This window comes from Blennius ocellaris, assembly GCF_963422515.1.
Source record: "Blennius ocellaris genome assembly, chromosome: 1".
Lineage (NCBI taxonomy): Eukaryota > Metazoa > Chordata > Actinopteri > Blenniiformes > Blenniidae > Blennius > Blennius ocellaris.
The window spans coordinates 26,847,904-26,875,517 of record NC_137650.1 but is presented as its reverse complement, the minus strand read 5'-3'; the positions used below and the strand labels follow the sequence as shown (position 1 = coordinate 26,875,517).

Genomic DNA, 27,614 nt, shown 5'->3' with positions numbered 1-27,614 from the left:
TCTCAAAGGTAGAAAGTCTCTTGCTGCACATTGTCTCACACTGTGAAATATTTTTTCAGACTAAACATGAAGCATCAACAGCTGCTTGATGGATAGGATATGGACGCTGAATTCCCCTAATGCTACTTTCAAATTGATAATCTGGTGGGACTATATATAATCTGTACCCGCTGTAGCTATTACGCTTTTGTTTTGCTCTAAATCTTGTTTTATAATTTCAATTTCTCTCCATTACACATTACTCTGTCTTGCTTTTACAAGAATTTATTGATTCTGATTATTTATGCTTCTTCTTATGATGATTATTAATATTTTTTTGTTGCTGTTTGATCATTCCTTGTGGTGCATCGGGTTAACTCTTCACGTGTGTGACACAGTGTTGAATCCCAGTTGCGACAGCAAGTACAGTGCATGCAGTGTAAAAAAAAAATGGTGTAAGTCACAATATGACTTTTGTGGAAAAGGGAGCAGTTAAATAGACATTATGTGATTTGTAGTTTCTCATTTTTTGGAGCATTTTATTGACAACTTGTATCCTGGAGCCTTTAGAACACACGTGTCGAACTCCAGTCCTCGAGGGCCGCAGCCCTGCATGATATAGACGTGTCCCTGCTTCCAGACAGCTGATTGCAATGAGCAGCTCGTTCTCTGGCTTTGTGCTGAACTTGGTGATGAAGCATCGGGACATTCAGTGGAGGGAGACGTGGAAAACGTGCAGGGCTTCAGCCCTCGAGGATCTGAGTTTGACACCCCTGCTGTAGAACAAGGAAAGTGTTACTGACATGATGTTCAAGTGACATAAAGGAAAAATCCACTTAACTGATTTCAATACTTGATACTGAGTTTTCAAGTATTGTTGATATATACTGTAAAACATGCTTCAGGCTATTGGAGGCTATTCTAAAAAGGGCCAAATACATTGTGAATACATGTATGGATAATGGTCTCTTGCGTTAGCTTTGTGACATACTGTACCTTTCACCTGCATATGCAACAGTCACACCATTGTGGAAAGAAAACCAGGTAAATGAGGGAGAAATATATACTCCCATTACTAATTACACAGTGAAAACATTGGTATTCTTGTTAATGTGCAACTTAAAAAAAAAAAAAAAATGTTATGTGTATATTCAGTGTGTACAGTGGAACAGTCGTTAGTACTCTTGCCTCACAGTGGGAGCTGGGCCTTTCTGTGTAGAGTTATGTTCTCCCTGTGTGGGCCTGGATTTTCTCCAGTTTACGCTCACAGTCCAAAAACTTGCATTTGAGATTAATTGGTGAACCTAAATTGAGCCTTGGTGTGAATGTAAATGTGTGAATGTAAATGTGTGTGGTTGTCTGTCTCTGTGTGTTTGCTAAAAGCTGTGTTTGCTAAAAGCTGTCTGGAAGATGGATGGATGTGTTCAACTTCTTCTTTTTTTGTTTTTTTTTTCAAATCTTGAATGCAAATGCTTCTGTGCTGTGAGTCAAATCACCAACTCGTCACAAATGTTGTAAAAAAAAAAAAAAAAGAAGAAGAAGAAGCAGCTTCAGTAGTAAGCTACAGTGAACAGACCGCACATATTCCAGTTTTGTTTGCTTTGACTATAAATACAAAATGATACAAGGAGCCAACAATCAATGTCGACATACAGGATGTTTTCACATATTGTCATTCATCCAGGTATAGGAAGTATCTCAAAGCAAATTATACAGCAAGTTTTTCTCTCTCTCCAATGTATATGGATTTGTGTTTATTTATCCAACAGCGCGTGTTCATAGTGTGCTGACAACGGTAATAGTAAATACTCCTTTTCCCTCCATCTCTCTTCCTCTGGGTGAATGGTCTTGAAAATGTATGTTGTAGGTCCTGAGTGCTGAGTGCACTTGTAGGTTTCACAAGAACATCAAAACACAATCAAGTCGTGCGGATCCCTGAGGCTCAGAGGCTGGGAGCTAGCACTTAGGGAAGGAGAGGATTAGGGGGGGGGGGGGGGGTGACGAGAGAAAGTGGGAGATGACGGTATGAAAGCAGTGGAAAATAGATGAATGGAAAGCTTGAGAGAAATTCCTTTGCACCATTTCTTACCGCTGAGTCCAGAAGATATTTGACGATAAGTTTTAATGCAAATGCTGGCACAGACGTCACATTGTTCCTATTAGAGTTTCATAGTGAGTCCAGTTTCTGTCTAATTGATTCCGTCATACATTCATTCAAAAGTTTTTACCCTCCTCTGTTGTACTGAGTGCTGAGTTCACTGAATTGATCTGAAGCCCAGCCTCAACTCAGTAACCGCTTAAATTCCTGGTGTCACAATTCACTTTACTGAGCTGAATGAACTCTGGACAGCCCCAGAAAGGGAGAGAGGTAAAAATTAAGTCTTTTTTTTTTTCCCCTTCTCATTTTTTGTTTCATGGTCCAAAAATTCAACTCTATTTTGTTCATATTTGAAGCCTGAGTGTGAGGAATGGTAATTGAGCCATCACTCGAGGAAAGAGAAAAAGATGAATAGACAGCAGAGGGAGAGGAGGAGGAGGAGAAGGAGGAGGAGGAGGAGGAGGAGGAGGAGGAGGAGGAGGAGGAGGAGGAGGACTGACGTAAGACTGGCTCATTTCGGATGTGATGAAAGCCAGGCAAACTTATCTCATCTGAATTTTGTTCATTTGGACAGAGGATTAAAAAAAAAAACAACCTACAGACAGTTTTTAATTGCTTTTGAATTTATTTTATCTGTATCTTGGAAACAAGATAAAAGTATGGAAAAAATAGTCACTTGGTAAAGCTTGTTGAAGAGAAAAGAAAATGGCTGTTTGGATTCAATAATATCCAAAGTGTGGGTAACTCTCTTGAGAATGTGAAATTAATGCTGGAGCTTATGTTGTAGACAAGGTTTAACAGCATATGTACTTGATGTAATATATGTGTTTATATAATTATAATTTATCATCATATTTCAAAATATGATGACAACAACAACAACAAAACTTGCACCTGCTCCTCATGTCAGAAACAAATAACCAAACATCCCGGTCGCTCTGAGTGAATCAAATTTGAATTGGAAATTGGAATATGTGACCGATAAAGAATGTATAGGAGTGCCAAATCAGTGGAGCAGTTTGCAACATGATTCAAATGGTTTATCATTATCAAACTCTGGAGGAGTTAAAAATGTTATATGCCAAAAAAACTGCCACAACTAAACATCAAATATACCTGCAATGGCACTGATTTCTACTGATATCGTCCACATTTGGTGTGATTATTCATCTCCACACTCTTACAAGTTTAATGCCTGCACAATGCAAGTGCAGCACAGTATCAAGGAAAAATTGATCAAGGACACGAACCTGAGAGGCTCCACAGTGCTGCCGTGCTCTCTTCTCAGGCTCAGTTCAGGCTTGGGGGGCTTTCTGTGTGGAGTTTCTGTGCGTGGGTTTAGAGATAAATATTCAGGCCAATTCTAATTAATATTCAAACCCTGGTTACAAGTTTTAGTCACTAGTTCAGAATCAAACCACCTTTATTGCCATTACAGAGTAGAAAAATACCACATAATTTGTCCGTCACAACCCAAGCCCCCGCAGGAAATTTACAGTCGTTTTCTATCCATCCATCTTCGATGCTGCTTTATCAGATTCAGGACCACTGGGGGCTGGAGGGAATACAGGTAACAGTGAGTGAAGCCAGGTTGCATTCAGGATGGGTCATCACTCCATAACAGGGCAAACAGAGAGACGGACAACGACACACGTATGAGCAATTTAGAAGCACCAGTTAACTTCAAGCACACACTTGAAGAACATTCAAACCCCACACAGATGGCCCCGAGCCCAATCCAGACTCCAACCAGAGACATTCTCACTATGAAGCCAGAATACACACAACTATGTTGCGTGATCGATATCTCTCTCATTAGAATTCTTCATTTCAGATCATACCTATTCATGTGAGCTGTGTACATTCTGTGGGGGGACAATACAACAACAACTGCAGGTTACAGTTGTGTAAACACTGATATGGAGAATTGCTGCTGCCACAAAGTTTATTGAGGCATAAATGAGAATCCTGACTGATTTTCTCACTAATTTGAGTGTCCCTTAACACTCACACATGCAAAGACAGGCAGGATAGAAGTAATTAAGGATGTCCAGAAACTGTCATTTGGCAGCATGGTGCTGGAAAAATGATGTCTCAGTAGACCCCCTGTACAAGGCATAGCAAGAGTTAAGACATTAATAGGCAGAGAAAAGCCATACAGCATCACTGTCTACCTGTGTGCTAGGACTCAGGAGATCAAAGGCTGACTCTGAGAGAGCGGGAGGGAGAGAAGGAGAGAGAGAGAGAGAGAGAGAGAGAGAGAGAGAGAGAGAGAGAGAGAGAGAGAGAGAGAGAGAGAGAGAGAGAGAGAGAGAGAGAGAGAGAGAGCCAGATACACAGACAGAGCGGGAGAAGAAAAAGTCATCCAGCGACAAGGAGACAGAGAGAATAGCAAGTTCTGAAAGCACAGAAGGGACAGGGAGGCAGGTGAAGAAAAAATCGACAGGGAGGATAAATAGAAGACATTTCCCTTCTGCCACCTGCCTTATTGCTGACTTCAGTTTATGTGCTGCATTGGCCTCTGTGTCACCTTCTGTATGTCTTATGGAACTCTTGAAACAAGGCAGGCATTCAACTTGTCTGGTCAGCACACTGGACACTTCAGTCATACTAACTGTGTGTGCGTGTATGTGTGTGTGCGTGCGTGCGTTGGATATGATGCAGTTTCTATGTTGCCACAATGAGTCATTGTTTAGCTCTGACATACCTCTGAGGGTGGCAGTGTCAATTTGTTCATCGCTGGTAAAACAGTACAATGTCAAAACAACTTCACAAAAGAGTCTGATTCTGTTCTAATGTCTGAATGTTGATTAGTTTAATGTCTCCACCATATCTGGTAAATAAATAAATAAAAAAAAGGAAACAATAAAATATAGCAGGGGATGTGTTGTGCTAATTATTTAGGTGTTAATTTTTTTGTAGAATTAGTGCAGTGCTAATCATCAACATCAGTAATTGCTCATTTTGCTTCCTATTCTGAGTGTGTACACCAGATTCAGGCATTTTTATTAAAATTATGAGAAAAGGGGGAAAAAAAGTACTTCAACATCAGCACTGTACACAAACAACTGCTGCAAGTGACAGCATCCGTTTTTAAAAATACACTGATAGAAATCTAGTGAGTCATATTTACTGTAGTTTTATGTAAACAACAAATTGGATTCCAGGATAGAAGTATTCAATAATTCATGGGCAATCTTTAAAGATGGCTCGAGCCCATATAGAGATTGCTTTAATTACAGATCTGCCAATATTTTGGAGTTTTGGTTAGTTTCACAGCGCTTTGCAAGAGATTTCATTGTGGAGTTTGAAAGCCATGGGGTTCATTTCTTTTGACTTTAAACTCTTCACATATATAAATATTTGTCAACACTTCAGGGTTTTTTGCTTTTTTTTTTTTATTTACACATTTTATTCAGTGCCCTATAAAGGGTTAAGGAGTCACTAGGCATAAAGCTTTTTAGGTGCCCACAGAATCCTCCGAAACGGTTTGGTGACACAGATTAAACTGTATGATCACAAGCATAAGTAATTTACATGAATTTGTAGTAATATGAATAAGGTTGACACTTTATTCCCCCAAAATGTGTCCACATCAGGGCCGCGTGTCTCCAATAAGCAAATAACACTTTGACTTACAACAGATTGCCAAAAGCGTCATTTTGCATGAAAAGTGCAGTGTCGATAAATTCGACCAGCCCAGTCAGTAGTACAATCAGTTTATCACCGCCGCACCAGGAGCTGATTGTAGTTTCATCAGCACCAGAATTTAAAAGGTCGTGTGAAAAAAACGGAAGTGTGAGAGGAGGCGAATACTGCAACACTTTATAGCCACACACATTGCACTACAACTGGCTGAGTATGAATAATAAATATATAATGTGTAAGTGCTTAAGTGCTAACATAAAATGTGATGAATAGAGTATTGAATATCCAATCTGAGCATTATAAAGGTAGGACTCCAGAGGGGCTCCGTTATTTTTGATTTACTTGCAGCCCTGTTGTGCTCCTGATTTCAGGAAGTGCCGTGTGGTTTTATCTGTTGAATAATGTCTCCCACTTCTATTTTTATCAAATTCTAAACTAAAGATGTAAGTATAAAAATCTATCAGTTATCATCAGGCACTTCATACCTCTCCCCTCTGACTTCCGTTCTCCTTTTTCCCCCCTTTGGGTGAAGAATCTATTATTCATGCTTTTCCTTCACTCAGGTTGTGTCCACTTCAGCAAGGTTTGAAGTTTGGGAGAAGTGAAGTAAAATTGAGATGAGGCAACTCAGTCTGGGGACACCATTGCAAGGCTGAACATTTTATTCTTGAGTATGTGTACCGCGGGAAGCCATGCAGAGGTCAAAAAAGTGTTACCTTTGGGCTGCCCGGCATGTGTTCACTCTGGTAAAATCAAATAATCCCAACTGAAGCCGATAAACATGAGAAGTTCAAAAAGTACAGAAAGGTTTTGGGATAACTTACTCTGATAATGAAGCTGTCTGTTGAAACAACAGCGGTGCATACACAGAAAGGGTTTACAATTACAATATAACAATATAGTAGACAAAGAAAATCAATTCAGACCAAGTCACAAAGCAAAAATTTGCACACCCACAATATAACAATTTTTTGTTTGTTTTCTTTCAATCATGGTGAACAAATAAAGCTATACACAGTTGCTATTGAAGAAGTGCAGGTAAAGTTGTCCTTACAAGGCAATGATCATCATATTAGCTATTTGTTTTTAAATACTTTATTTGTTCTGTCATGCTTGAGAGCAAGTCAATGTGACTATGTTGAAGTATTAAAACTGCATAGATGTTGATTAGTTTATTGTCTCTCAATATGCCTAACGTTACTTTAAAGTATCCTGCATAATACAGGATTTATGCAGCCTTCAACATGCATGTTTTCACAAATTCACCCTGACAACGTGGGTCTCTGCTGGCATTAAGGCTTTTACTGCTGCGTCACCAATCTCTCAGTTGAGGATCATGTTTTTTGGGCGACATTTCTACACTTTGTAAACTTTTTCTGCAGGCCAGAATCGAACCCTTTGCAGGGTTTGACAAAATGGGTTCTAATTTATCCACTGCAAATGTTAGAACAGCTTTTTTTTTTTTTTTTAGGTTAGTTGTGAGGTAGCTTATGACATAGAGGAAAGATGTACCATGCTCCCCTATAGGGTACAGTTATTTTAATTATGCATGCCTTTAAATATTTTATAAGTATAGCTATTTTTTTATTTCTTTATTTGCGGTCTCTGTTTAGTTTAGACGGACACTGTGGCCACAAGTTAAAAAGACTGGTAGACACTGTTCGAAAAGTTACCATTTAAGACGTCACTGTTGTAAATTCACAGTCTGAAATGGCATAAATTTAGGTCTGGTTTGACTGATCTGCTTTTCCAATTTGCATTTAATTTGTTGAGGAATGATGACTCAATACTCAAAACTGAAAAGACCTGGTAGTTTTCTTTCAAATCCCATTTTGCTGGAAGACTGTCCGAGGCTTTAGTTTTATATCTGCAGATCAATTCTGTCTTTTCTTCAAAGGATGAATGAATGTCTGGGCCAGAGTAATCTGTCCTGCCTTCAGTCTGTTAAGCCTGTGCTTTGTCTTCCTGTGCCGCTGTTATGGATGTCTCTTTCCTCACAGCAGCTGAGGCTCACAAAGGTCTATGGGAGGAACAACCAACAAAACACATCTTTTGTTAGTATACAGTAGTTTGTCAAGGGGCCACACTGCAGTCTGTCTTCAAGTATTCTTGATTTTCTTTTCTCCCTTTACCCTAGGATACAATAGGATATTTGGAGAAATGCTAGGCACTTTTTCTTTAAATATTTCCAAGTAGAATTTAACTCATAAGCAATTGTGATATAAGGTCTCACCCAAGTACATCGATGCATGGAGGTGATCCCAGCTGACAAGGGGAAGGCAGGTTACACCATTGCAGACACACAGGTACATTTGCTCCTCGGGGCAAGCTAGAGTGACGAAGTCTACGCAAACGTCTGTTCCTGGACTGTGGGATAAAACATTGAAACTCAACACAGAAAGGCCCCCTGGCCTCAGCCAAGACCTTCTCACTATGTGGCTAGAGTGCTTAACACTACACCACTGCACGCCCCCATCCAAGTGTACCTTTTAGTAATATGCTGCAATCCTCTAAAAAAGGAAAACCGCTGCCCACAACAATAAGAGGCTTTTACATCTCTTTTCTTCACAGTTTCTTCTGCCTTTGGAGTCCATATGTGTGACAGACAAAGAGCAGATAAAAGGGTAGAGACGTCTGCACTCCCTCCTTTTATCTTGAAGTTGTTTCAGTTACCTTTTCACTTTTACTTCTGTCCCATTAATTCCCCTCCGGCGTTGTTTGTCTCTTCTGACATTGATGGAACCCAAAGCTTCTCCAGGCCATGAAACACACGAGAGAAAATCGTCAGTCTTCAAATGAAATTTGTTTTCCTCCAATGATACCTTCTACATTTGTGTTTCATACATAAAAAAAACTTGGTGATACATGATGACTTGCATCGACTTTTTTTAATGATTGTATTGATGTACGCTTGGTAGATCCTAACTGATAATACCAATGCAGAGGACTGCTGGGGTCTTCCTTTTTAATAATACTGTATGATTATTCTAATGATAATGGCTATGTTTTTGCTTACAAATGGTCAGGACCACAGTGCAACTGACCTTAGTGATTATTCATTCTTTCATGCACTTTTCCTCAGAGGTTAGTGGTGGAACAATCAATCAAGAGCAGCAGTCCTGCTCTCCCTTCCACTGATGGAATATTGACAAATGACAACATTTCAAATGAATGATGGATGCCCCAAAAGGCACTAAATCTATAGGCCCACTTGTTAGCTATCCAGCACAGTCAGTGTCAAATGCTTTAAGTTACATATTTCTTACGGGCAGAAAAGTATCAAATAGACATTGGGTTTACTGTTACAAAAACCGTAAAGAATTTTTGTTGAAAATATGATTTTAAATAGAAAAGACAAAAAAACTTTTCTCTTTGTTGGAGTTGTTTATACATGATCTGGAGTCAAAGTAACACATTAGATAAAATTATTAGAAGTTAAGAACATTCCTGCATCATGCCTAGTTTTAATTCCAATTAAAATAAAGTTTGCTGGTTTTAGATATGTGCATTGAATACTACAATGTCTTCTATTGACTATGCAATAAATGCAGTTAAGAGGTAGCTCATAGGACTATTTTAAGAGTATCACTTTCACTGGTTGAGCACAATTGAAGCAGTGTAACAGACATTGTGTAAATTCTATATACCCTATCCAGCTCTGTACACAGTATAATTTCCCATAAACTTATCGTAATGTCTGTAATATGTACCCATTTCATTTCTGCTGGAGTATGCTGCATTTAATTTGATCTATAGTCAATACAGCTTGATGTTGCCGGAAACAGGGTGAACAGCAGCAGCTAGACTGAACCATAAAGTGCATTTACACCCTCTCAGAGTAGCTTTAAAGGCTAAACATAGTCCTGAAAAGCTTTCGGTTTGATTGGCATGTAGTTTTCTAAATTTCAAGTTGTTCTTCATCATGTTTTCCCATCATATTGTACACGGCTAAAGCCGTGGCATCCGTACTGAGTAGAATGCTAAGGAAAGCAACATCAACTTCATACCAGCATGTCCAAACACAGAGTGACAGAACTGTGAATGTTACCAGACTGAAAAAATGGCATTCAGGCTTAACAGAGCTCAGGCGAGATTAGTCTGCTTTGCTGTAGTGTCCTCTGGCATTTAGGACAATCCTATGCTTCACATCTCTCTCTCATTCTGTGTCTACTGTTCTACAATTCCTCCTCTAATTTCCTCTCCTCCTCTTCCCTTATTGTCAATGACTAGGGTTTTAATGATTACATCTGGCGGTGCCACATATTAATTCCTGCCTCTCTGGCAAAAAGCTGTTCCCCACCTGATTATGCAAATCAGGCCTACATTCTCTCCCTTTGAAGTGGAGGAAAAGCTGCTTAGAGATTCTCCCCGAGAGGAAACACTGCAATATGGGGAACATCAACAAACCAGAGTTCATGCAAAGGTCAACAATATGGTTAACCCCAATTCATCTCCACATCTCACCACTTTTACATTTGTGTTGATGTTGTGGTGGTGTAATGATGGGCTCATATCAGAGTGTGGAGCCTTTTTTTTTTTTCAAAGAAATGCAGAAGTGGGGTAAAAGTAGGACACAAAATAAAAATAGCCATAGAAATACACACAATATTGCTTGTGCCTGTAGCAGCACAGAATAGAGGGATGAAAACAGAGCAAGGCACTAGCAGCTTTCGTATTATAGCTATCATATCTTTGACCATGTCTCATAGTCTTGCAAACCCAAAAACCATATGGATCTTGGAAGAAAAAACGGTTTCCATGCATAACAGCCATTGCAGTAACACATTTTGTCTCTGTTATGTTCAAAAGCTGGAAAAATGTATCAATTTTTGTGTATTTTTGTCTACGTTTACTCTCAACGCGTCTTTTCTGTCTGATTCGAGCAATCACAGCCTGATGAAAAGCTCCAACACGGCGAGGAAACCACTTCTGGTTTTCGCTCAAGCATGACACAGGAACAGTCCTGCCAAGTAATGAGCCACCATAAGATATGATACGGTCATCTCAGTCCAATTCAACAGACGTATGATGACAGTGGAGAGAAAATTACCTCTGGTGTGTTAATTCGTGTCAGGACAAAGCGGTAAAAAAATACATCAGGAATGAGGAGAGAAGCTGCGTTAGTTATTCTTATTATCAAAGTCAGCTCTCAGAAAACTTTATTCTCCTGCTAAGTTAAAAAAAAAAAAGTGTTTCAACAGTTTGCATCCGAAGTGAATATTGGCTGAAATACAGTTTTTGATGTTATAAAATGATTTTTACTACGTACACATTATCCAATACACAGTATCATTTGTGTAAAACAGGAGCGATATGTTGACTCAATAACAGATCGAGTATCTGCAGACATTTCAAAGAGAGAAAGTACAGAAGCAGTATTTTGATATACATGCACATCAACAGTTTCTGCAGTACATGTGGACAAAATGGTTGGTGCCACTATGTTAATGAAAGAAAAACCCACAAGACACAGGAATCACTTGAATCTGTCAAAAGTAATAATAAATCAAAATTCTAAGAAAATAAAGCAAAGAAAATCAGACATTGGTTTTGAATTGTGGTTGAAAAGAATTATTTAAAAAACAACAACTCATGAAACAGGCCTGCACAAAAATGATGGTACCACCAGAAAAGATTAAAAATAATTTCACTATATGGACATGTTCAACCAAGGTGTGTCTTCAAATTAGCATTGCAGGTGTCTACAAGCTTCTTATCAGTCTGTCGGCCTATTTAAAGAGTGACAAGTAGTCACTGTGCTGTTTAGTGACATGGTGTGTACCACGCTAAACATGGACCAGAGGAAGCGAGGGAGAGAGTTGTCTCAGAGGATTAGAAAGGAAATGTGTGTTAACTTTAAAGGCTATAAGACCATCTCCAAGCAGCTTGATGTTCCTGTGACTACAGCTGCACATATTATTCAGAACTTTAAGATCCATGGGACTGTAGCCAACCTCCCTAGATGTGGCTGCAGGAGGAAAATTGATGACAAAGTGAAGAGACGGATAATACGTATGGCGACAAAAGAGCCCAGAACAACAAGGTCAAGGTGCATCAGTGTCAAATCATTGTTTGAGCCAAAGTGGACTTCATGAGAGATGACCAAGGAGGACACCACTGTTCAAAACAAATCATAAAACTGGAAGACTGGGATTTGTCAAACTGCATGTTGACAAGCCACAAAGCTTCTGGGAGAACGTCCTGTGGACAGACGAGACAAATAGTGGAACTTCGTGGCAAGACACATCTGCTCCATGTTCACAGACGCATACATGAAGCATACCAAGAAAAGAACGCTGTCCCTACTGTGAAACATGAAGGAGCCTCTGTTATGTTCTGTGGCTGAGACGTGGCTGAGACAACCTGAGACAACAGCAGTTGCTCATGAGGAGTGGGTCAAAATACCTGCTGAGAGGTGCAGGATTATACAGATACAGAAATTGTTGGATTGCAGTGATTGCCTCAAAAGGTTGTGCAACAAAATATTAGGATTAGGGAACCATCATTTTGGTCCAGGCCTGTTTCATGAGTTTGTTTTTTTTAAGTAATTATGTTGAACCACAATTCAAAAGCAATATCTGATTTTCATTGCTTAATTTTCATAAATGTTTTGTTTATTATAACCTTTGTAAGATTCAAGATCTTACTGTGACCATTGTGGGTTTGTCTTTTATTAACAGAGGGTTACCAACAATTTTGTTCATGCGTGTATATTTTCTTCTTGTCGCCGATATCTACAGTAAGAATTTTATAACATGCTGTTGAGGATTGTTTTTATTGGACAGTTGCAATGATTGATATTTTTCTTCTCAATACTGAAACAGTACAGCGCTCTCAGTTATGCAGTGCCACAGTGTCTATCTGCTGCAAGATGCTCTTCCTGGTTATTTTCAGGAAGTAAAGGCAGGAGCTAAGGTGAGATACAATTTCTGTTTGCTAATATTTAAAAAAAGACCATAAATAAGGGGAGAGTGGTTTGCAGATGCTTATCCTGACAATATCATTACTTGTTACTGCCTTTATCAATACTTAAAATGCTGCTAATTGGTTTGTGCAATGTGCTTCTTTATTAATGAAATATACCGTACCTAGTCCTTTCTTTAAATCTGTGTGGCTCTTCCATTGCATGGAGAATATCTGGTTCTGAAGCTGCTAAATGGTCCACGTTGATGTTTGTGCTGAAATCAGCTTCTCCCATCAAATCAGTTCGACGGAACTAAACCTGTGAGCTCAAATCATCACAATGAGACAAAACTCAAAATAAAGCTTTATAAAGTTGAGTGTACCTGCAGATTTGTGTGATACTCTTATAGATTCACTGCTTAACTGTAACGTCTCCTTCATTCTGTCAATATAGGTGCAGCTTTATGATAAAAATATTGATTTTATGTAACAATTAGAAGCAGGCTGGCACAGGGCTGCCTTCGGAGCAAATTGTTGAAGGTAAGTATGACTGATGTGAGCGTGTGCTATTTTTATTTACTTTTTCACACAACACACCCACATACACAAAGCAGCCAGCAGCTACGAGATACAAACACTGCAGATGCAACACTGACAGTCAATGATTGGCATTAAATCTTCGACATTGCTTTATAAACCTGTATGCAGTGGACGAAAACATGCCTCCAAAGATTATCTGTAAAATCTGCAGACTGCATGTGGTTTGCATCATTGCAAAGTTTAAGTTCAACATATTCATTTTGGTAATCTCTTCTGCATACGTTGACGCTATTTCCTCCTTCTAATCCGACACAAAAACATGGGTCCCCAGGTCTTGCCCGGCTGAGGCACCACTAGAATACCGAGTCTGCGGTGATAAGAAGACCCGGTGCTGTTTTGTGGCTGCAGGGAAGGCTCATGAGTTGTCTGCCCATGACCAGGGTGAGAACTAAATGCAAAGTACCGAGATAAACGAACAGCAACCTCATCCCACAAGTCTTCAAGCTCAGCCCCGGGAAAGTCATTCAGCACAGACTCGACCACAGCAAAGTTCTCAAAACTGGACAGCGTGCACGTTGAATACACCACGATCCCCCCTGGACGCACCGCCGACAGAGCAGACCTGGAAAAGGAGACAAATACGGCACTTTATATCAAGATGCTTTAAAATTGATTCGCACACACTTTAAACGTGTGTTTTGTTTCTAAGTGGGTAATGAAGCCACAGCTGGGAAACAAGTGCAGAAAATTATGTTTGCGACATAGACGTCACAATTCTACCTCACGAACTCTGCAAATGAATGTACTGCTTTTAACTGATCTGATGATGTTATAACCTGTCAGAGATTTGCAGCTGTGTCACATATTGAAGGCAAAAATCATCCATTTATGTCCAAACGTTCACCATCTTCTAATGCTTAATAACCCAACCTATGTTATAATAGTGTGGTAGAAATGTAAAGAGAAATTTCAAATTAGTACCTAAGGACTAACTCTAAGCCGTGTTTCTTTTTTTTTTTTTTTTATAATCTCAGCCATTATACTTACTTAAGCAGCTGAGCCTGGAGTGCAGGCAGTTTGGCTCTTTCCTTCAACCTCTGTTCCCCCTGCTGGCTGTTGTGAGAATAAAGCCAACTCCTGTCATTGGAACATGGAGCATCGACTAAAACCTGGGACATGAGGAGGGGAGAGAAATGTGAGCTGTCCAGACAACTAAACATTGTGAAAGTAATGATCTACAGAAAAAGTTAAAGAACAAAAGTTAGAGAAGAGGACAATTTATACTAATAATCACAGTAAAACGAGAGCAAATGAACGTTGGTATAATTTTCTAATTAGGAAACTTTTTATATTTGTGCCAAGGCTCCTTGAATCATCTAGAGACAAATTAAAGTAATTTGAGTTGGAATAAGAATTTCTGCCAAAATAGCGTGAATGCAGCTGCTCATACTTCAGACAGGAGGTACAAAATCTACTAACAACCCCGGTTCATCATTACAAAAGCACAAGTCCTGTACTGTTTGTTTACATGATTTATTTGCGATGCAGTCTTTGTTCACACTGTGCCTTACTCCTAAGCATTACACTCTCCTCTTTTTATATTTATTTCTATTATCAACCCCATGGAGTCCTTTGATTCCTCTGAGCCATTTGTCCTCTACTTCTGAGTTGTAATTTGAATAAAGTGTTTTCCCATTTCCTGCTGGTTTTATAAACCTCTGTTCAAAGTCTTTCTGTTCTCATTGATTTAAAACCATGTCTTTGAAAAGGCAGCGTGTCACCTCAATCTGTTGGCAGAATTCAATCGCTTGCCACCACAAACATTCCTAGGACAGTGCGCACCTTGTCATAGAAACCAGCTTCACTTTGGCCAAAAGCCCGTCCATCCCGAGCAGACACAATCACACTGCTGGGAAGTGCTTGAGGCAGAAAAGACTCCAATGTTTTGGCAAGCCAATCCCGTCTGTGAGGATCTGGTTCATTACAGCAGAGAAGTGCTGGAACAGAGCATGAAAATCCATTAAGAATATCAAGCATTCAATGCAAATAGGTCCATCATAACAGCAACTACCATTATTTGCGTGTTATTCATAAATAGCCTATAAAACAGTTTTGCATGAATTTATACCAAACACCTCTATCGCAGAGAAAGCCGTTTAATGTGATGGCAACATGAGTTTTATTACACATAGTCAGTACTTATAGTCAGTTAAAAGAAAAACTCAAGCAAAAATAATTTGTAGGGAAATGTGTGTTTTACCTGGGTTTGCACTCTGCAATATGGCTAAAGCTTTGCCTCCAGGGGCGGAGCAAAGATCCAAAACCTTCTCTCCGTCTTTGACTTGTAAAGCCAGCACTGGAAGCAGGGAGGCAGCATTCAGGAGATAGTACTGCTTCAGCTGGCCAGGCCTGTGTGCCTGAGAGGGAAACCGCAGTGGACAGGAGTGGACGAAACACCGTAATGAAGGAATGGACAAACTGGGTGTCAGCTCTGATTGAAGGTCCTGACCGAGAGCAGGAGAGCTGCTGTGAGACTGGAGAGCGGTTTCACTAAGGGCGTCACAAGATGACAAAGCAATGTCTTCTCCTTCTTGATATTTACAATTTGAGACCACGGAGGAACCACGCTGAAGTGGCACCGAGACATCTGTTTGCAGCAATAATGTGGAAAAGCCTTGGGACCGAAGGATCTGTGTGATGTCTGTCACGGCACTGAAGCGGTTGAGCATGACGCCATACTGCCAGGAGTGAGGGTCCAGAAGCACCGCTCTGCAAGAGAAATGTGACAACAGCGAAGCAGAGTTGAAGATAATGTCTGTGCGTAAATACAACAGGAGTAATTGTCCCAGACAAAATGCACCTTGCAGATGGCCATAGATCTCCAAGTTCCTCACTGTACTGCCGGTCAAATAAATCCAGCACTGCTGGACATGATGATCTTTCTTTTTTTTGTTTCCTTGTCACCTGTTACAAAGGAACAATGTGAAAATGTTGCCTTGACAAGAACATACAAGTGAATTGTTGCTACTTCAGTTACTTTCACAGACGTTTATGTAGAGTGTGTTTACAACTAAACGTCAAAGGTTTCAAACATTCCAACTTGCTTATAAGAACAACTGAGGAATTTAAATGTGACCTGCAACTTTACACCTCGGCGTATTTTCCATTGAAGAAAAGTGGGAAACTGAGTTAAAGGTTGAAAGAAATGAAGAAGAATGGTAACAAATGTGTGATATGCAATGTCCATCCACACGTTCAACAACTTGGATAGAATTCAGTTGGAATAATTTGACTATACTTTTTTTTAGAACACCAAAAATAAAAAAAATAAAAAGAGCCTTGTCCTCAGCAATGATGGAGGAAGTGTGGATTTGCAGATGTGGAGAATTCACATGTGTACAATTTCGAAAAAACTTATTATAAAACAATAATATAATAATAATATAATATAAACAATATTATAAAAACTATTTTAGGACATAAAATACATACATAAAATACATAAAAGACCTCCTTCCCTGTTGTTTACCTGGGAAAAATTAAAGACATATTCATGAGAGAAGACACAAATTTTGGCTTGCAGCAAGGTAGAAAATCATGACCAGGAATTGGCTTAATGCAAATGCCCAAAAGTTGCTGGATAATGTGAAAGATATTTATTTGATGGAGGAATCGACCTACATTTTAAGGATAAAAGATAATCCATTATATAAAAGGTTTGGATAATTGGACGACTACATGACAAACCACAGTAGTTAGATAAAGCATAATAATACTCAGAAAGCTATTTTTAAAAGTTTCCAGACAAGAATCTGTTTGGAGAAAAATCGTTTTGTGGGTGTGTAATGTATATTATGTCATGTTGAAAATCAATAAAAAAAATTAAGTGAAAAAACAAAAAACAAAATCTGCAATCTAAAGTCGATAAGGCTTGATTGATCTGGGCTAAATGAACGACGATTTTGTATATTAGACACTAGCTACCCCTGGTGGACGAGAGGTGTTAACTCAGTCTTTGAAGGAACGTCGGCAGCTTCAGATTTTAGATATTAAACTTAATTGTGTTCGACCAGTGTGAATCATTTCAGCAGAAGAGTTTCAACGGTACATAGTTTTATACAAAGTTGAAAAAACAAGGATGCTGTGTGTGCACTTTATGGAATTGGTAAAGTAAAATACTTAGGTTTAAAAAGACATGCTGTGCGGATTACTGTAGCGCTTTCTCTGTAATGAACTGACACATGATGACTGACATGAACACGATCAAGCCTATGATTTCATTCACGAGTTTGGAAAAACTATACATTTCACCTGTCTGAAGTGGAAGGAACTCTTATAGAAGGAGTGGGGCTGTCAGTGTTTTCCCAGGGACCATAAACATGCAAAGCCTTTTCTAAAGAAGCACATATCACTGCGTGTTTACCTGGGAATTCCGTCCGTCTTTTTTCTGAATGGATTGTAAAACAACTCGTGGACCCGTGTGACAACAACATTGACACAACCTCTCCGAAGGCGTTTTAGTCTTAAAGCGAATTTTCCACAAAAACTGACAGAGGTGGTACATTGGACACGTTAAAACATGAAGTCTTCTATTTTGCCCCAAAGCCGACGTGTCAAACTTTAAATAAAAAAGAAATAAACGCCAAATTGCGGTCCGAAAAACACCAGTAAGAATGAGCTACTGTTAGGTACGTTTTTCAAATATGCCCGTGTCGCAGTATGAACCGAACTTCAGTTCCGCCTGAGAAACGAAACCAATTTACGCAGAATAATTTTCAATTACTTTAACTGAGGGTTCAAAATTGATCTTAGAATTTAAGTTGTTACATTCATTTATTGAAATGTTCTTGGTAAAGTAAATATCATGCAATACTTACCTGTGCAGTACCATGGATATTATGGCTGTCTATTTGTGATAGATACATAGATAAGAGACTTTCCATTTGGAATGAAGACTGAATAACTGGTATGCAGGAAAGCAGGCAGCCTTATAGTAAATTTCATAATTACTATATAGTAATAAAGTATACTGAATGATTAATTATAAGGTTGGACTGCTATTACAGGAGACTCAACTATATAACTACCAAGTCCCAGGAGAATCTGGACTGGGAGTCATGTCACTCTGGAGGTCACCATTGTTGTTTTTGTCCATTTACTTGCACATATGTAGAAGAACTATTTACTTCGGCCATAAGGCACATGTGCCTTTCAGAAAAAACTGTTTCCCCATGTTTACATGGAGTTGGAGCATTTTCAAAACGCTACATTTTTACTTGAAAACTTTGTGTAAACAGGGCATCAAACTGTTTTTATATATACAGTATATACATACACATGGAGCAGGTTACAATAAATAAGTTCCTTCTGAAACTTAATCTATATATGTAATCTTATTTTCAAATGTACTATTGAAACTACCTTCTTGCTGCTTTACTTTAATGTTTAGTATAAACAGGCAAATTAAAACCTGGTGACAACTTGACTGTCAGGTGACTTGACTTTTTTCAACAAACCGATTCTTAACTGAGTGAAAAGAAAAACCAGGACAGCTACTCACAGTATATTTTAGTCTCCCTCATCTAAAACCAGTTCCTACAAAACTGAAAAAAAAAGTATCACAACTGTTAAAGATATCATACATTACAATCTCTATGGGAGACACATGAAAGGCTTTTTATTTCACCCACCTCTGTAAGGAAACCATTATCCAGGTTTTTGAGGTTCACTATTATGCGCGCCGTATCAACACACACACACACATTCCCATAAAAATATGCACAGACACACATTGAGGAATTAAAAGTTTTACTGATGTTAATGGTTGCCCGTTTGTTGTTAAGAAAAACTTTAGAGTAAATATACAATATTTTGACAAACCCTCATTAAAGTGATCTGGGTTCATAACAGTTTCGTACATGGTGGATTCACAATCGATGACAAACCACTAAATGGACGAGAATAAGCAACAAAGGAGGCTGAGATTAACCCCCGGGCTAATTCTCGTTAACATCGCGGTGTATTCTGTCACAGCAGGCGCTCAACCAGGTTACATGGCGAACAGGATGAGGAATGCAACCATCAGACAGAAGAGACCCATGGCTTCAGAAAGAGCAAATCCCAAAATGGCATAAGAGAAGAGCTGCTGCTTCAGGGAGGGGTTTCTGTAGAGAAAGAGAGGAGCGTATGAGCCACAGTTGAGGTCAGAAGTAAACTTAAAACACTTCAGTCCCACTGTCCTCCAAAGTTTCCTGTCAAGGGTGTAATACTTGTAACAAAGACTTAAGATGTAGATGAGTGAACTGTGTGATTCACTGTGAAATGTCTGGTTGCCTTTATGTGTAATTGCCGCTACAATGCACATGCCTCTAACAAATGGCTCTCCAAAGCATTGGATGTCGTGGCACATACACATATGAGGTGGTGCAACACCTCGACCAGGATTCAGAGCCATCGTATTGCAGTCAGGAAGCAGGGGAGGAAATAATCAATATATGTGTCCTTATAATCAGAAGTACTGTGTTTTTAAATTCACCTGGCATATCCGATAATAAGACTGCCGAACACGGTTCCAATTCCGGCTCCAGATCCAGCCACTCCCACTGTGGCTGCTCCAGCGCCGATGAACTTCGCAGCGGTGTCGATGTCACGGCTCACAGCGCTGGTTTGAAATCCTCGTACCGCCAGCTGCTGCTGAGAGGCGACGCTGCTCTGTGGTGCCAGGAGGGAAGCGGTCTGAAAAGAAAAACAACAACAAATTTTTTTTTTAACAATTACAAAGAAAGACCGTCTTAAACTGGATGCGGAACGAGTGATTCAGTGTGTTTAGAAAGCAAAGAAGACTGTTGGACATGTGATCACTTTAGAGTGCTCCTCCTCTTCGGGGAGCAATTGTAACAGCATTATGATCACGCTTTTCCATTGATGGCTACTCACGTCTGATTTCCTGCCATCTGACACTGCGGCTGCAGAGAGAGGTCTGTACAGAGCCCGAGATCCAGCACGGACCTGTATAGAACACAAAACAACAACAACATATTTGGTTGAGACAGAGATGCTTTGGTCTGAATTGAATTGGTGAAAACAGCAGTCACATTTTAACTAATTATCTGAGGGTAGAAACAGTACTAACATTTTGTACATATTCTGTTATATTGCTCGAATTGCAGTCAAAACAGTACGTTTCTCAGAAGCTACTCTGGGCCGTTGTTGCTCAGTCGGTGGAACAGGCAGGTTGAACACCAGTTTGAAGTTTTAATTCTCTTTCTCGTGTCCAGGTGTGGAAGTGTTCCTGAGCAAGGAGCTGAATTATACTGCTCCCTACGTTGTGTGTGTGCCTTGCATGGCAGCCATCACCACCATGTTTATGTATGGTAAATCAGGTGAAGATGGTGGATACCAAAAGCAGTCAAATGTGCAGCACAAGCTAATTTATTTACTGAAAGCATGAATTACTTTTTAAAACCACATTCACTTGGATCATCAGTGGCAGACATTCATTCAGTTTGTGCTCAGAAAAAACAAGAAGTATAGGAGCTTGTGTTGTGAAGAAATGTATAAAGCCAGAATTTTACATCAAGAATAAGTTTGGGGGTTTTTTTGTCCACAAAATAGCTAATAGGTCTTTGAATATTAATTCAAATTGAGAGCACACATTGTAGTAGCTTGTAAATTTATAAGTAGCAAAGTAGATTATACAGTGTAAATTATATAATACGTGTGCATAAATTGACATTGCATGGAAAAGCAAGTGGAGAGTTGTAATCGTTTATTTCCACAAATGGTAATTGTGATGCTGTAACTCGTGTGAAAGAGCATTTCATTACACCGTACAATTGGGTTTAATTTAAGTTTTTCTACTTTAGGATGGCTTATTCTTCTCAGCTGGGAACATTTTAAGCAACATGTTGCAGGGGGGCTTTAACATGGGATTGGGGTCGAGTTTTTCCCTGGTAAAACCAGGACGTCCTTGCAGGTGGGGGCACTAGCTGACTTTGACTTTAGCAGAGGGGAAAGGGAGGCTGCACAGCTCAGTATGGTCGCGGATTGCTCTGAAAACATGCCGGCTGACGAGAGATCTTTCATTCATAGTGACTCACCAGAGAGGGCGTGGAGACGAACTTAGCACAGGCGTACATTACGAGGAGACGTCTTGGTCAGGTCAACCGAAGCAGCTGGTGTTTGCCCGAAGCCTGTGGGGGGAAAATAAATAAATAAATAAATAAACGGGACGCAACAAAGTGCGGCTGATCTTCGTTGCTGCTGCAGATCGTCTGCTACAGAATAAAAGTACAGAGTGTGCAAAGTTGGACGGACGCACAAGTAAGGTCACGGCAAAAGCGCACAATGCTGCTAATAATCGACAAACCGGAAAACCGAACAGCCGAGCGACCGTGCGGTTGGTAGAAGCACAAAGACACGGAGCAAGAGAGAAGCGTCACGGTGTTATATTAACGTGAAAGACAGTTTGTGACAGAGGAGGCTAGCAGTTCTCACCGGTTTGGAGTAGAGGTCGAACACACGGGAGGAAAGAGCATGCGCAGTGACGCGTCTGAAAGGAGCGACTTCCGGCGTCCAGCAGAGGGTGCTGCAGTCCTCCGAACGAATTGAATGAGATCACCTTTTTACAAACAAACTGCTCAACACTGATCAGCACCCCTGCAGGACACTTTGATATTTCACAAGAGAGCATATTATCAGTAATATGTAGAACATATGTGACAAACGAGGACAATTGGGCATGGTGAAGGTTTAGACCGTTTATAAAATGGATGTGATAACATTTGATTAAAAAATGAAAGTGTGATTTCATTCACTTTGATATTGATAATATGTGTACCTTTTTTGGGGACAATGTGTGTTCGGACTATTTGATACTTGCATGATCAAAAGCTATAATTTATCATTTGCTACTGTCCAAAAAATGAATAGTTTTGCACACTGCCAAGACTATTTCACTGTGTGATTTCCCATCAATGTGTGTGCCTCTGGTCAAAACCGTTGTTTAAAAAAAAAATATTAAAAGTGTCCGCTTTTTGCATTACAATCGCGTATAGTAATGTGCTCTCGAGTTTGTTTGTTTTTAAACCTTAAGAACATTAAAAGTAATAGCATACATGTGTCTCCAAAGTTTAAATGCTACTTTGATTCATAATGATTCTATACATAAAGAAAAGGAGGGAGAGAGTTTTGCTCCATGAAGGACAACAAACCAATGTAGGTTTGGGTGATTCTGATTCAAATATGAGTCAAATATAAGCTGAAGAGTTAGGAAAAATGTAAATATTACTAACATCTATACATAGGCTACAGTATACATCACATAATGTAGCCCATGTGATATATACTGAACTGTAATGTCACACTAAAAGCCACAAGGGGACAGCAGCACATCATGCAACATTTATTCAAATCCGTTCATAAAATGAATTCTGACCGTGCAGCTTGTGCGATATTCAAAATTCTGAATAGTTATGTACTGTTTCACACACAGCAATACAGCAGGTGGCAACATCGTGGCAGTAAAAATCGTGCAAGTATAAATAGCACGACTGACATGTCACATTTTATAAAAGAAAATCTACACACAATGTTGGATCAAAGATTGCCACATGCAAAGATGCAATTAGAGAAATTCACTTAAACAAAAGCATTCGGTCTACGATAGATTTTTTTCCAGACCCTCTACATTTGAAAATCATTTTCTTAAATTATTAAATTAATAAAAAATAAAAAAAACTGCCATCATTACCATACAGCTTTGGGTCAGTCCTTTCAGCTGGTTGCAGGGTGGTTTTGTGGATGCAGTGTGTCTGTCAGTTGTGAGGATGGGGAGCTGGGAAAGAATGGTGATTAAATGCATCGTGTGTGATTTTTATGTCACACATAATTCGTTAAATCATGTGTATTTGATAAACGACGTGTTTTCTGTTTTAATATGAAAAAATATATATGAAACATATTCATGTAATGTAAATCAGAGAATAAGGCACACCTTTTGCACGTTTGTGAGTCGTTATTTTACGTCTATGTGACATTTTTTAAGATATACTTTATAGTATGTCAAACGCATTGCACAGGCTTATTGCTTTGACCTGCACCTTGCAGATCACATGAACCTCAAAGCTGGCCATCAGCTTCAGCAAAATGTCGAGAGTCTCTCTCTCGATGAAACACCTCAACATCTTGCATCGTGCATCGTGATGTGGATATTCCACCATGCCTAAATGTGTCTGTTGAATTATTATAAAATATTCATGCCCCAGCTTCAAGTGGGCTTCCCCTCTTCAAAGATTCATCTCTGGCCGCCCCCACACAAAGAAAGCTCCATTTGGTGAGGCGGAAGGGAGATTCCTCAGCTCTTCCAGTCATACTCCCCCTCCTGTGTGATGTTGCTATTACGCACCACTATAATAAACGGAGACGTGATTCTCCGGGGCGAATCCCTGCAGACGTCACTCCAGCCCTGTATAAATACGCTCAGCAGAGACTCTGCTCAGACTCAAGCAAAGCTGTCCTTTCGATCACAACTTTTTGAAATAAGGATTACTGGATTTCCTTCGTTGGATTTATTTGCCAGCGCCGAGTAAGTGTTTCTTTTTTTTTAACTGTCAGATTTGAAGATATAGTTTTGTTTCATGTTGAGCTTCATAGCACGTGGTAATACCATGTTCCGTAAAATTGTGTATACATTTCTTTATTGTGACACACTTAACCTTTGACTTCCAGTGATTAAAAAAAATGGTGTTAAAAGCCTCGTCGGTCCGCTGAAATGGCTATTTCACTGTGATTGGGTCGCGTATTTACGCACGGCTCTTCTCTCCTTACAGATCCTCAGTTTCAGCACAATGACTTTGAACAAAGGCGACAAATTGCGGAATATGGACAAAAGGAGAGGCAGCATGCCGTTCCCCATGAATCTGCCTAATCTGCACAGGAGGAGCATGCCCGTGGACGACCGGGACCTGCGCGCCACGATGCCACAGACGGGACAAACCGACGAGTTGTCCAACCTGCTGCGCTGCACGTCCTACTCCCCGAGCGAGCAGCACCGGGGGAGCTGCGCGTCTGACTCCTCCGACTCCGTCATCTCCACCGGCAGCGAAGCGGAATCCCAGGTGTACAAGGTGGTTCTCCTCGGGGAGCACGGAGTCGGCAAGACCAGCCTGGCGCGCGTCTTTGGAGGGGATGAAGATGCTGGTCACGACTGCGATGAAGCAGGTAAATGGTGATGCTGAAGATGAGTCATCACGCGTACCAATGTAGACACACTCAGGCAGAAGTCCATTGCCTTTAAAGATAATCTGATGACTGGGCCCGTGGAAGGTTAATTTAGTGTGCATAACACTGAACAATGCAGAGTTAATTATATGAATATATACTATTGAAATTTAAGTAAAAAAGAAAATGATGTGCTGCTCTGAGAAGGTATATCATTTCAGTTTTTTGTTGTGTTAATCATATAACACAACAACCATGTTTACCAAAAATATATATATATATTTAAACTATTTATAAACTGCTTACTGAAAAGTTGTCTGAACACAAATAATATTATAAGATTATCGATGGAGATTACAGATTTTGTTCATAGAAAAAGCAGGTCCTTATCACCGCACGCAAGAGTGTCCAGGCATTGATTATTGCTATTTCCATCTACAGTGAGGCTCCAGGCCTCTGTAGTACAGCTGACAGAGATGCATTAAATAGCATACGGTGAAAGGGAAACACAACTGTAGTGATAAAATATTATATTAGCTCTAATTTTCACCCTAAAAATGGAAAACATTGCCATTATCAGAGTATGAAAAGGCGATAACACGTCTCTACTAAAAAGGATTGCATGAGCACGAGTCTCTTCTTTCTGCTAATGTGTAACACAATTCTCTCCCCCCCTCAGGAAACACTTATGACAGATCTATTATGGTGGACGAAGAAGAAGCATCCATTTTGTTGTACGACATCTGGGAACAGGTGAGGATTGAATATTATATATGAGATGCCCGTCCATTCACATTGTTCAATAGACATTTGTGAAAAGATGAGATTGATCACATACGATACTAAATCTGGTATCTTTTTTATTTCTTTCCTGAAGGACAACAGTCAGTGGCTGAAGGATCAGTGCATGAGGATGGGAGACGCCTACATCATTGTGTATTCTGTGACAGACAAGTCGAGCTTTGAGAAGGCGTCTGAGCTCCGTATTCAGCTGCGTCGGGCCAGACAGTCAGAGAACATTCCCATAATCCTCGTGGGCAACAAGAGTGACCTGGTGCGATCCAGAGAGGTGTCTGTAGATGGTAGGTTTGCAAAAATATCCATATTACTGTGTCTAATTTGTGCAACTGTCTGGTGAAGTGGAATTTGAAATGTCAAGTAATTACCATCTAAACTTAATTCTTGTGACCTCTGATAGTCGAATCATGAGGAACTGTTAGTTGTTCTGAACTCTTAAGTCAGGACACATGGTCAGGACACATTTTATATTTATAAATTGGACTTTTCATGATGCAATTAGGCGTATTTTCAAACAGCACACTTCATTTTAAAAATTTAACAAGATTATCCACTATTGTCACTGACAGCAAAATTATATCAATGTGTCAATGTATTGTCTTAAATGTGCAAATTTCAGAGTTCTGATTTCCATTATTTCTTCTTGTTTGGATGACAGAGGGAAGTGCCTGTGCCGTGGTATTCGACTGTAAGTTCATCGAGACGTCTGCATCGCTTCACCACAACGTGCACGACTTGTTTGAGGGTATTGTCAGACAGATCCGCTTGAGGAAAGACAGCAAGGAGGAGAACGCTCGACGCATGGCCAACTGCAGGCGCAGAGAGAGCATTGGCAAGAAGGCTAAACGGTTCCTGGGCCGCATGGTTGCACGCAAGAACAAGAAAATGGCTTTCAGGCAGAAGTCAAAATCCTGCCATGACCTGACGGTTCTCTGAGGAACAGATGGGATGAAGAGACATTTTTTTCTTTGGCCTCTGAAGACCAGATGCTGTGTGTGTTTTAACACTAACCCAAAAGGACTAATAGAGCTGTACAGAAATATATTTTTGGGTTTTTTTTAGACACCAAAACTAAAGCAGACAATGGTGTGATGAATAAAAATGACATTTTTGGCATTATAAAGTCATATCATGGTAATGATAATAATCTGCATGGGGGTTTGGAAGCATTTATTTTATTTTATTTTATTTTATTTTATTTTATTTTATTTTATTTTATTTTATTTTATTTTATTTTATTTTATTTTATTTTATTTTATTTTATTTTATTTTATTTTATTTTATTTTACGGTCTGCCATAAACATATTGCTGTCATAATATGATCAGTTTGAATGAGAAATCTACAATGGCTTGTATTTTCGTTTGAGTTGCAAAAATCGCCTCGCTGCTGGGTTATCGTTGTGCTACTTTATTATAAGCGATTCATGTATATATTATACCATGAATGATGCTGACATGCAACATACATCTCATTGCTCTGTTGGGTAAGGTAAATGATCACATTGCTAAGTTGTCTGAAGTCATGTTTACTTGAAATGTGGTACGCAGGTTCGTGCCCCTGCCAAGTTACTGAGGATTGGTGGAAGCTTCGAGAAAACCTCTGCTATTCTATGTTGTTCCAAAACATTGAATTCAGGTTGTGAATGTACGAGTAAAGCAATAAGTTATATTAGTCTCGTGAACCTTGATGAGATTTGAAAACTCTTTGTTTACGTCGATTTCCTTTTTCTTTTCTAAATAAAATCTAAAATCTAATCATGGAATCTGCCCTCTCTTGAAGTTGTGTGTTCATGCACAGTGCACTAGAAAACAAGTGGCTTACACCTCATCATGAATATTCATTTGATGGATTCAGTGGAATGGAACCTCACTGGCCATTGGTTTTAAAGGAAGGAAACATGGTAGTTAAGCATGTTTTTCTGAAGGTGTTAACCATTAATCCACTGAAGGGGTACAAGTATGCAATTTTTCCATCCAATTTACACTCATCCAACTCTTCTCAGACAGAGCACATACACCACTAAGCTGGAAGGTAAGTTAGAACTGCTTTGATGAAATTAGTATTGATAGTTAGGGTCATTTCACTAATTTCACAGCATCATTTTTAACCTATATGTTTGTCAACTCTGATTGTGTCATGGATGTGATTTTCTGCAGGCTGGAATTAAAAAGTAATTCCTGTATCTTGATTTTCAGAGAGAACTAGCCAGTGATTTGATATTTCTATTGGCTTTATTTATAGAGTCTTATCTTACGGACCTCAATTGAATATAACTTGCTTTATTTATTATTTTTAGAAGACACTAACTTTACTGTAAATCACAACTTGATAGATATCTGTGCTAGTAGTTCACTGGAATATGTTTGTTTTTTTTGTATGTGGTACACGTTTCAATGTGTACTGTTTAATATGTGAAAACTTTGAGA

At 39.4% G+C, this 27,614-nt stretch overlaps 3 protein-coding genes across 3 annotated transcripts; 1 reads left to right on the top strand and 2 right to left on the bottom strand.

Moving 5' to 3' along the window:
• Window positions 1–12,987: 12,987 nt before the first annotated feature.
• Window positions 12,988–17,777, bottom strand: nsun3 (NOP2/Sun RNA methyltransferase 3). The gene is made up of 6 exons (XM_080501192.1): window positions 17,592–17,777; window positions 16,029–16,132; window positions 15,429–15,937; window positions 15,011–15,165; window positions 14,216–14,337; window positions 12,988–13,790 (listed from the first exon to the last, which is right to left on the bottom strand). Exons 1-6 carry the CDS (start codon window positions 17,730–17,732, stop codon window positions 13,457–13,459), a joined length of 1,365 nt encoding a protein of 454 aa, XP_080357318.1. The 5' UTR covers window positions 17,733–17,777; the 3' UTR covers window positions 12,988–13,456.
• A 1,182-nt stretch (window positions 17,778–18,959) lies between these two features.
• Window positions 18,960–21,730, bottom strand: LOC308130841 (ATP synthase F(0) complex subunit C3, mitochondrial-like). The gene is made up of 5 exons (XM_080497334.1): window positions 21,665–21,730; window positions 21,268–21,360; window positions 20,105–20,176; window positions 19,704–19,903; window positions 18,960–19,332 (listed from the first exon to the last, which is right to left on the bottom strand). Exons 2-5 carry the CDS (start codon window positions 21,304–21,306, stop codon window positions 19,218–19,220), a joined length of 426 nt encoding a protein of 141 aa, XP_080353460.1. The 5' UTR covers window positions 21,307–21,360; window positions 21,665–21,730; the 3' UTR covers window positions 18,960–19,217.
• A 1,946-nt stretch (window positions 21,731–23,676) lies between these two features.
• On the top strand, window positions 23,677–26,924 carry rrad (Ras-related associated with diabetes). The gene is made up of 5 exons (XM_080502123.1): window positions 23,677–23,753; window positions 23,998–24,388; window positions 25,068–25,141; window positions 25,266–25,470; window positions 25,845–26,924. The coding sequence occupies exons 2-5, from the start codon at window positions 24,016–24,018 to the stop codon at window positions 26,120–26,122; spliced, it is 930 nt and encodes a 309-aa protein (XP_080358249.1). The 5' UTR covers window positions 23,677–23,753; window positions 23,998–24,015; the 3' UTR covers window positions 26,123–26,924.
• Window positions 26,925–27,614: the final 690 nt, after the last annotated feature.

Bases quoted from the DNA above. Each gene is read 5' to 3' on its own strand.
- nsun3 (XM_080501192.1), bottom strand. From the start codon at position 17,732: ATGTACCACCTCTGTCAGTTTTTGTGGAAAATTCGCTTTAAGACTAAA. The intron at 16,133-17,591 runs GTAAACACGCAG...CCTTTGTAACAG, and splicing joins AAGACGGACGGAATTCCCAG to GTGACAAGGAAACAAAAAAA. The intron at 14,338-15,010 runs GTGCGCACTGTC...CTCATGTCCCAG, and splicing joins AAGCTGGTTTCTATGACAAG to GTTTTAGTCGATGCTCCATG.
- LOC308130841 (XM_080497334.1), bottom strand. From the start codon at position 21,306: ATGTACGCCTGTGCTAAGTTCGTCTCCACGCCCTCTCTG. The intron at 20,177-21,267 runs GTGAGTCACTAT...TGTTCTATACAG, and splicing joins TCGTCTCCACGCCCTCTCTG to GTCCGTGCTGGATCTCGGGC. The intron at 19,904-20,104 runs GTGAGTAGCCAT...TTTTCTTTTCAG, and splicing joins CAGATGGCAGGAAATCAGAC to ACCGCTTCCCTCCTGGCACC.
- rrad (XM_080502123.1), top strand. From the start codon at position 24,016: ATGACTTTGAACAAAGGCGACAAATTGCGGAATATGGACAAAAGGAGA. The intron at 24,389-25,067 runs GTAAATGGTGAT...TCCCCCCCTCAG, and splicing joins TCACGACTGCGATGAAGCAG to GAAACACTTATGACAGATCT. The intron at 25,142-25,265 runs GTGAGGATTGAA...TCTTTCCTGAAG, and splicing joins TGTACGACATCTGGGAACAG to GACAACAGTCAGTGGCTGAA.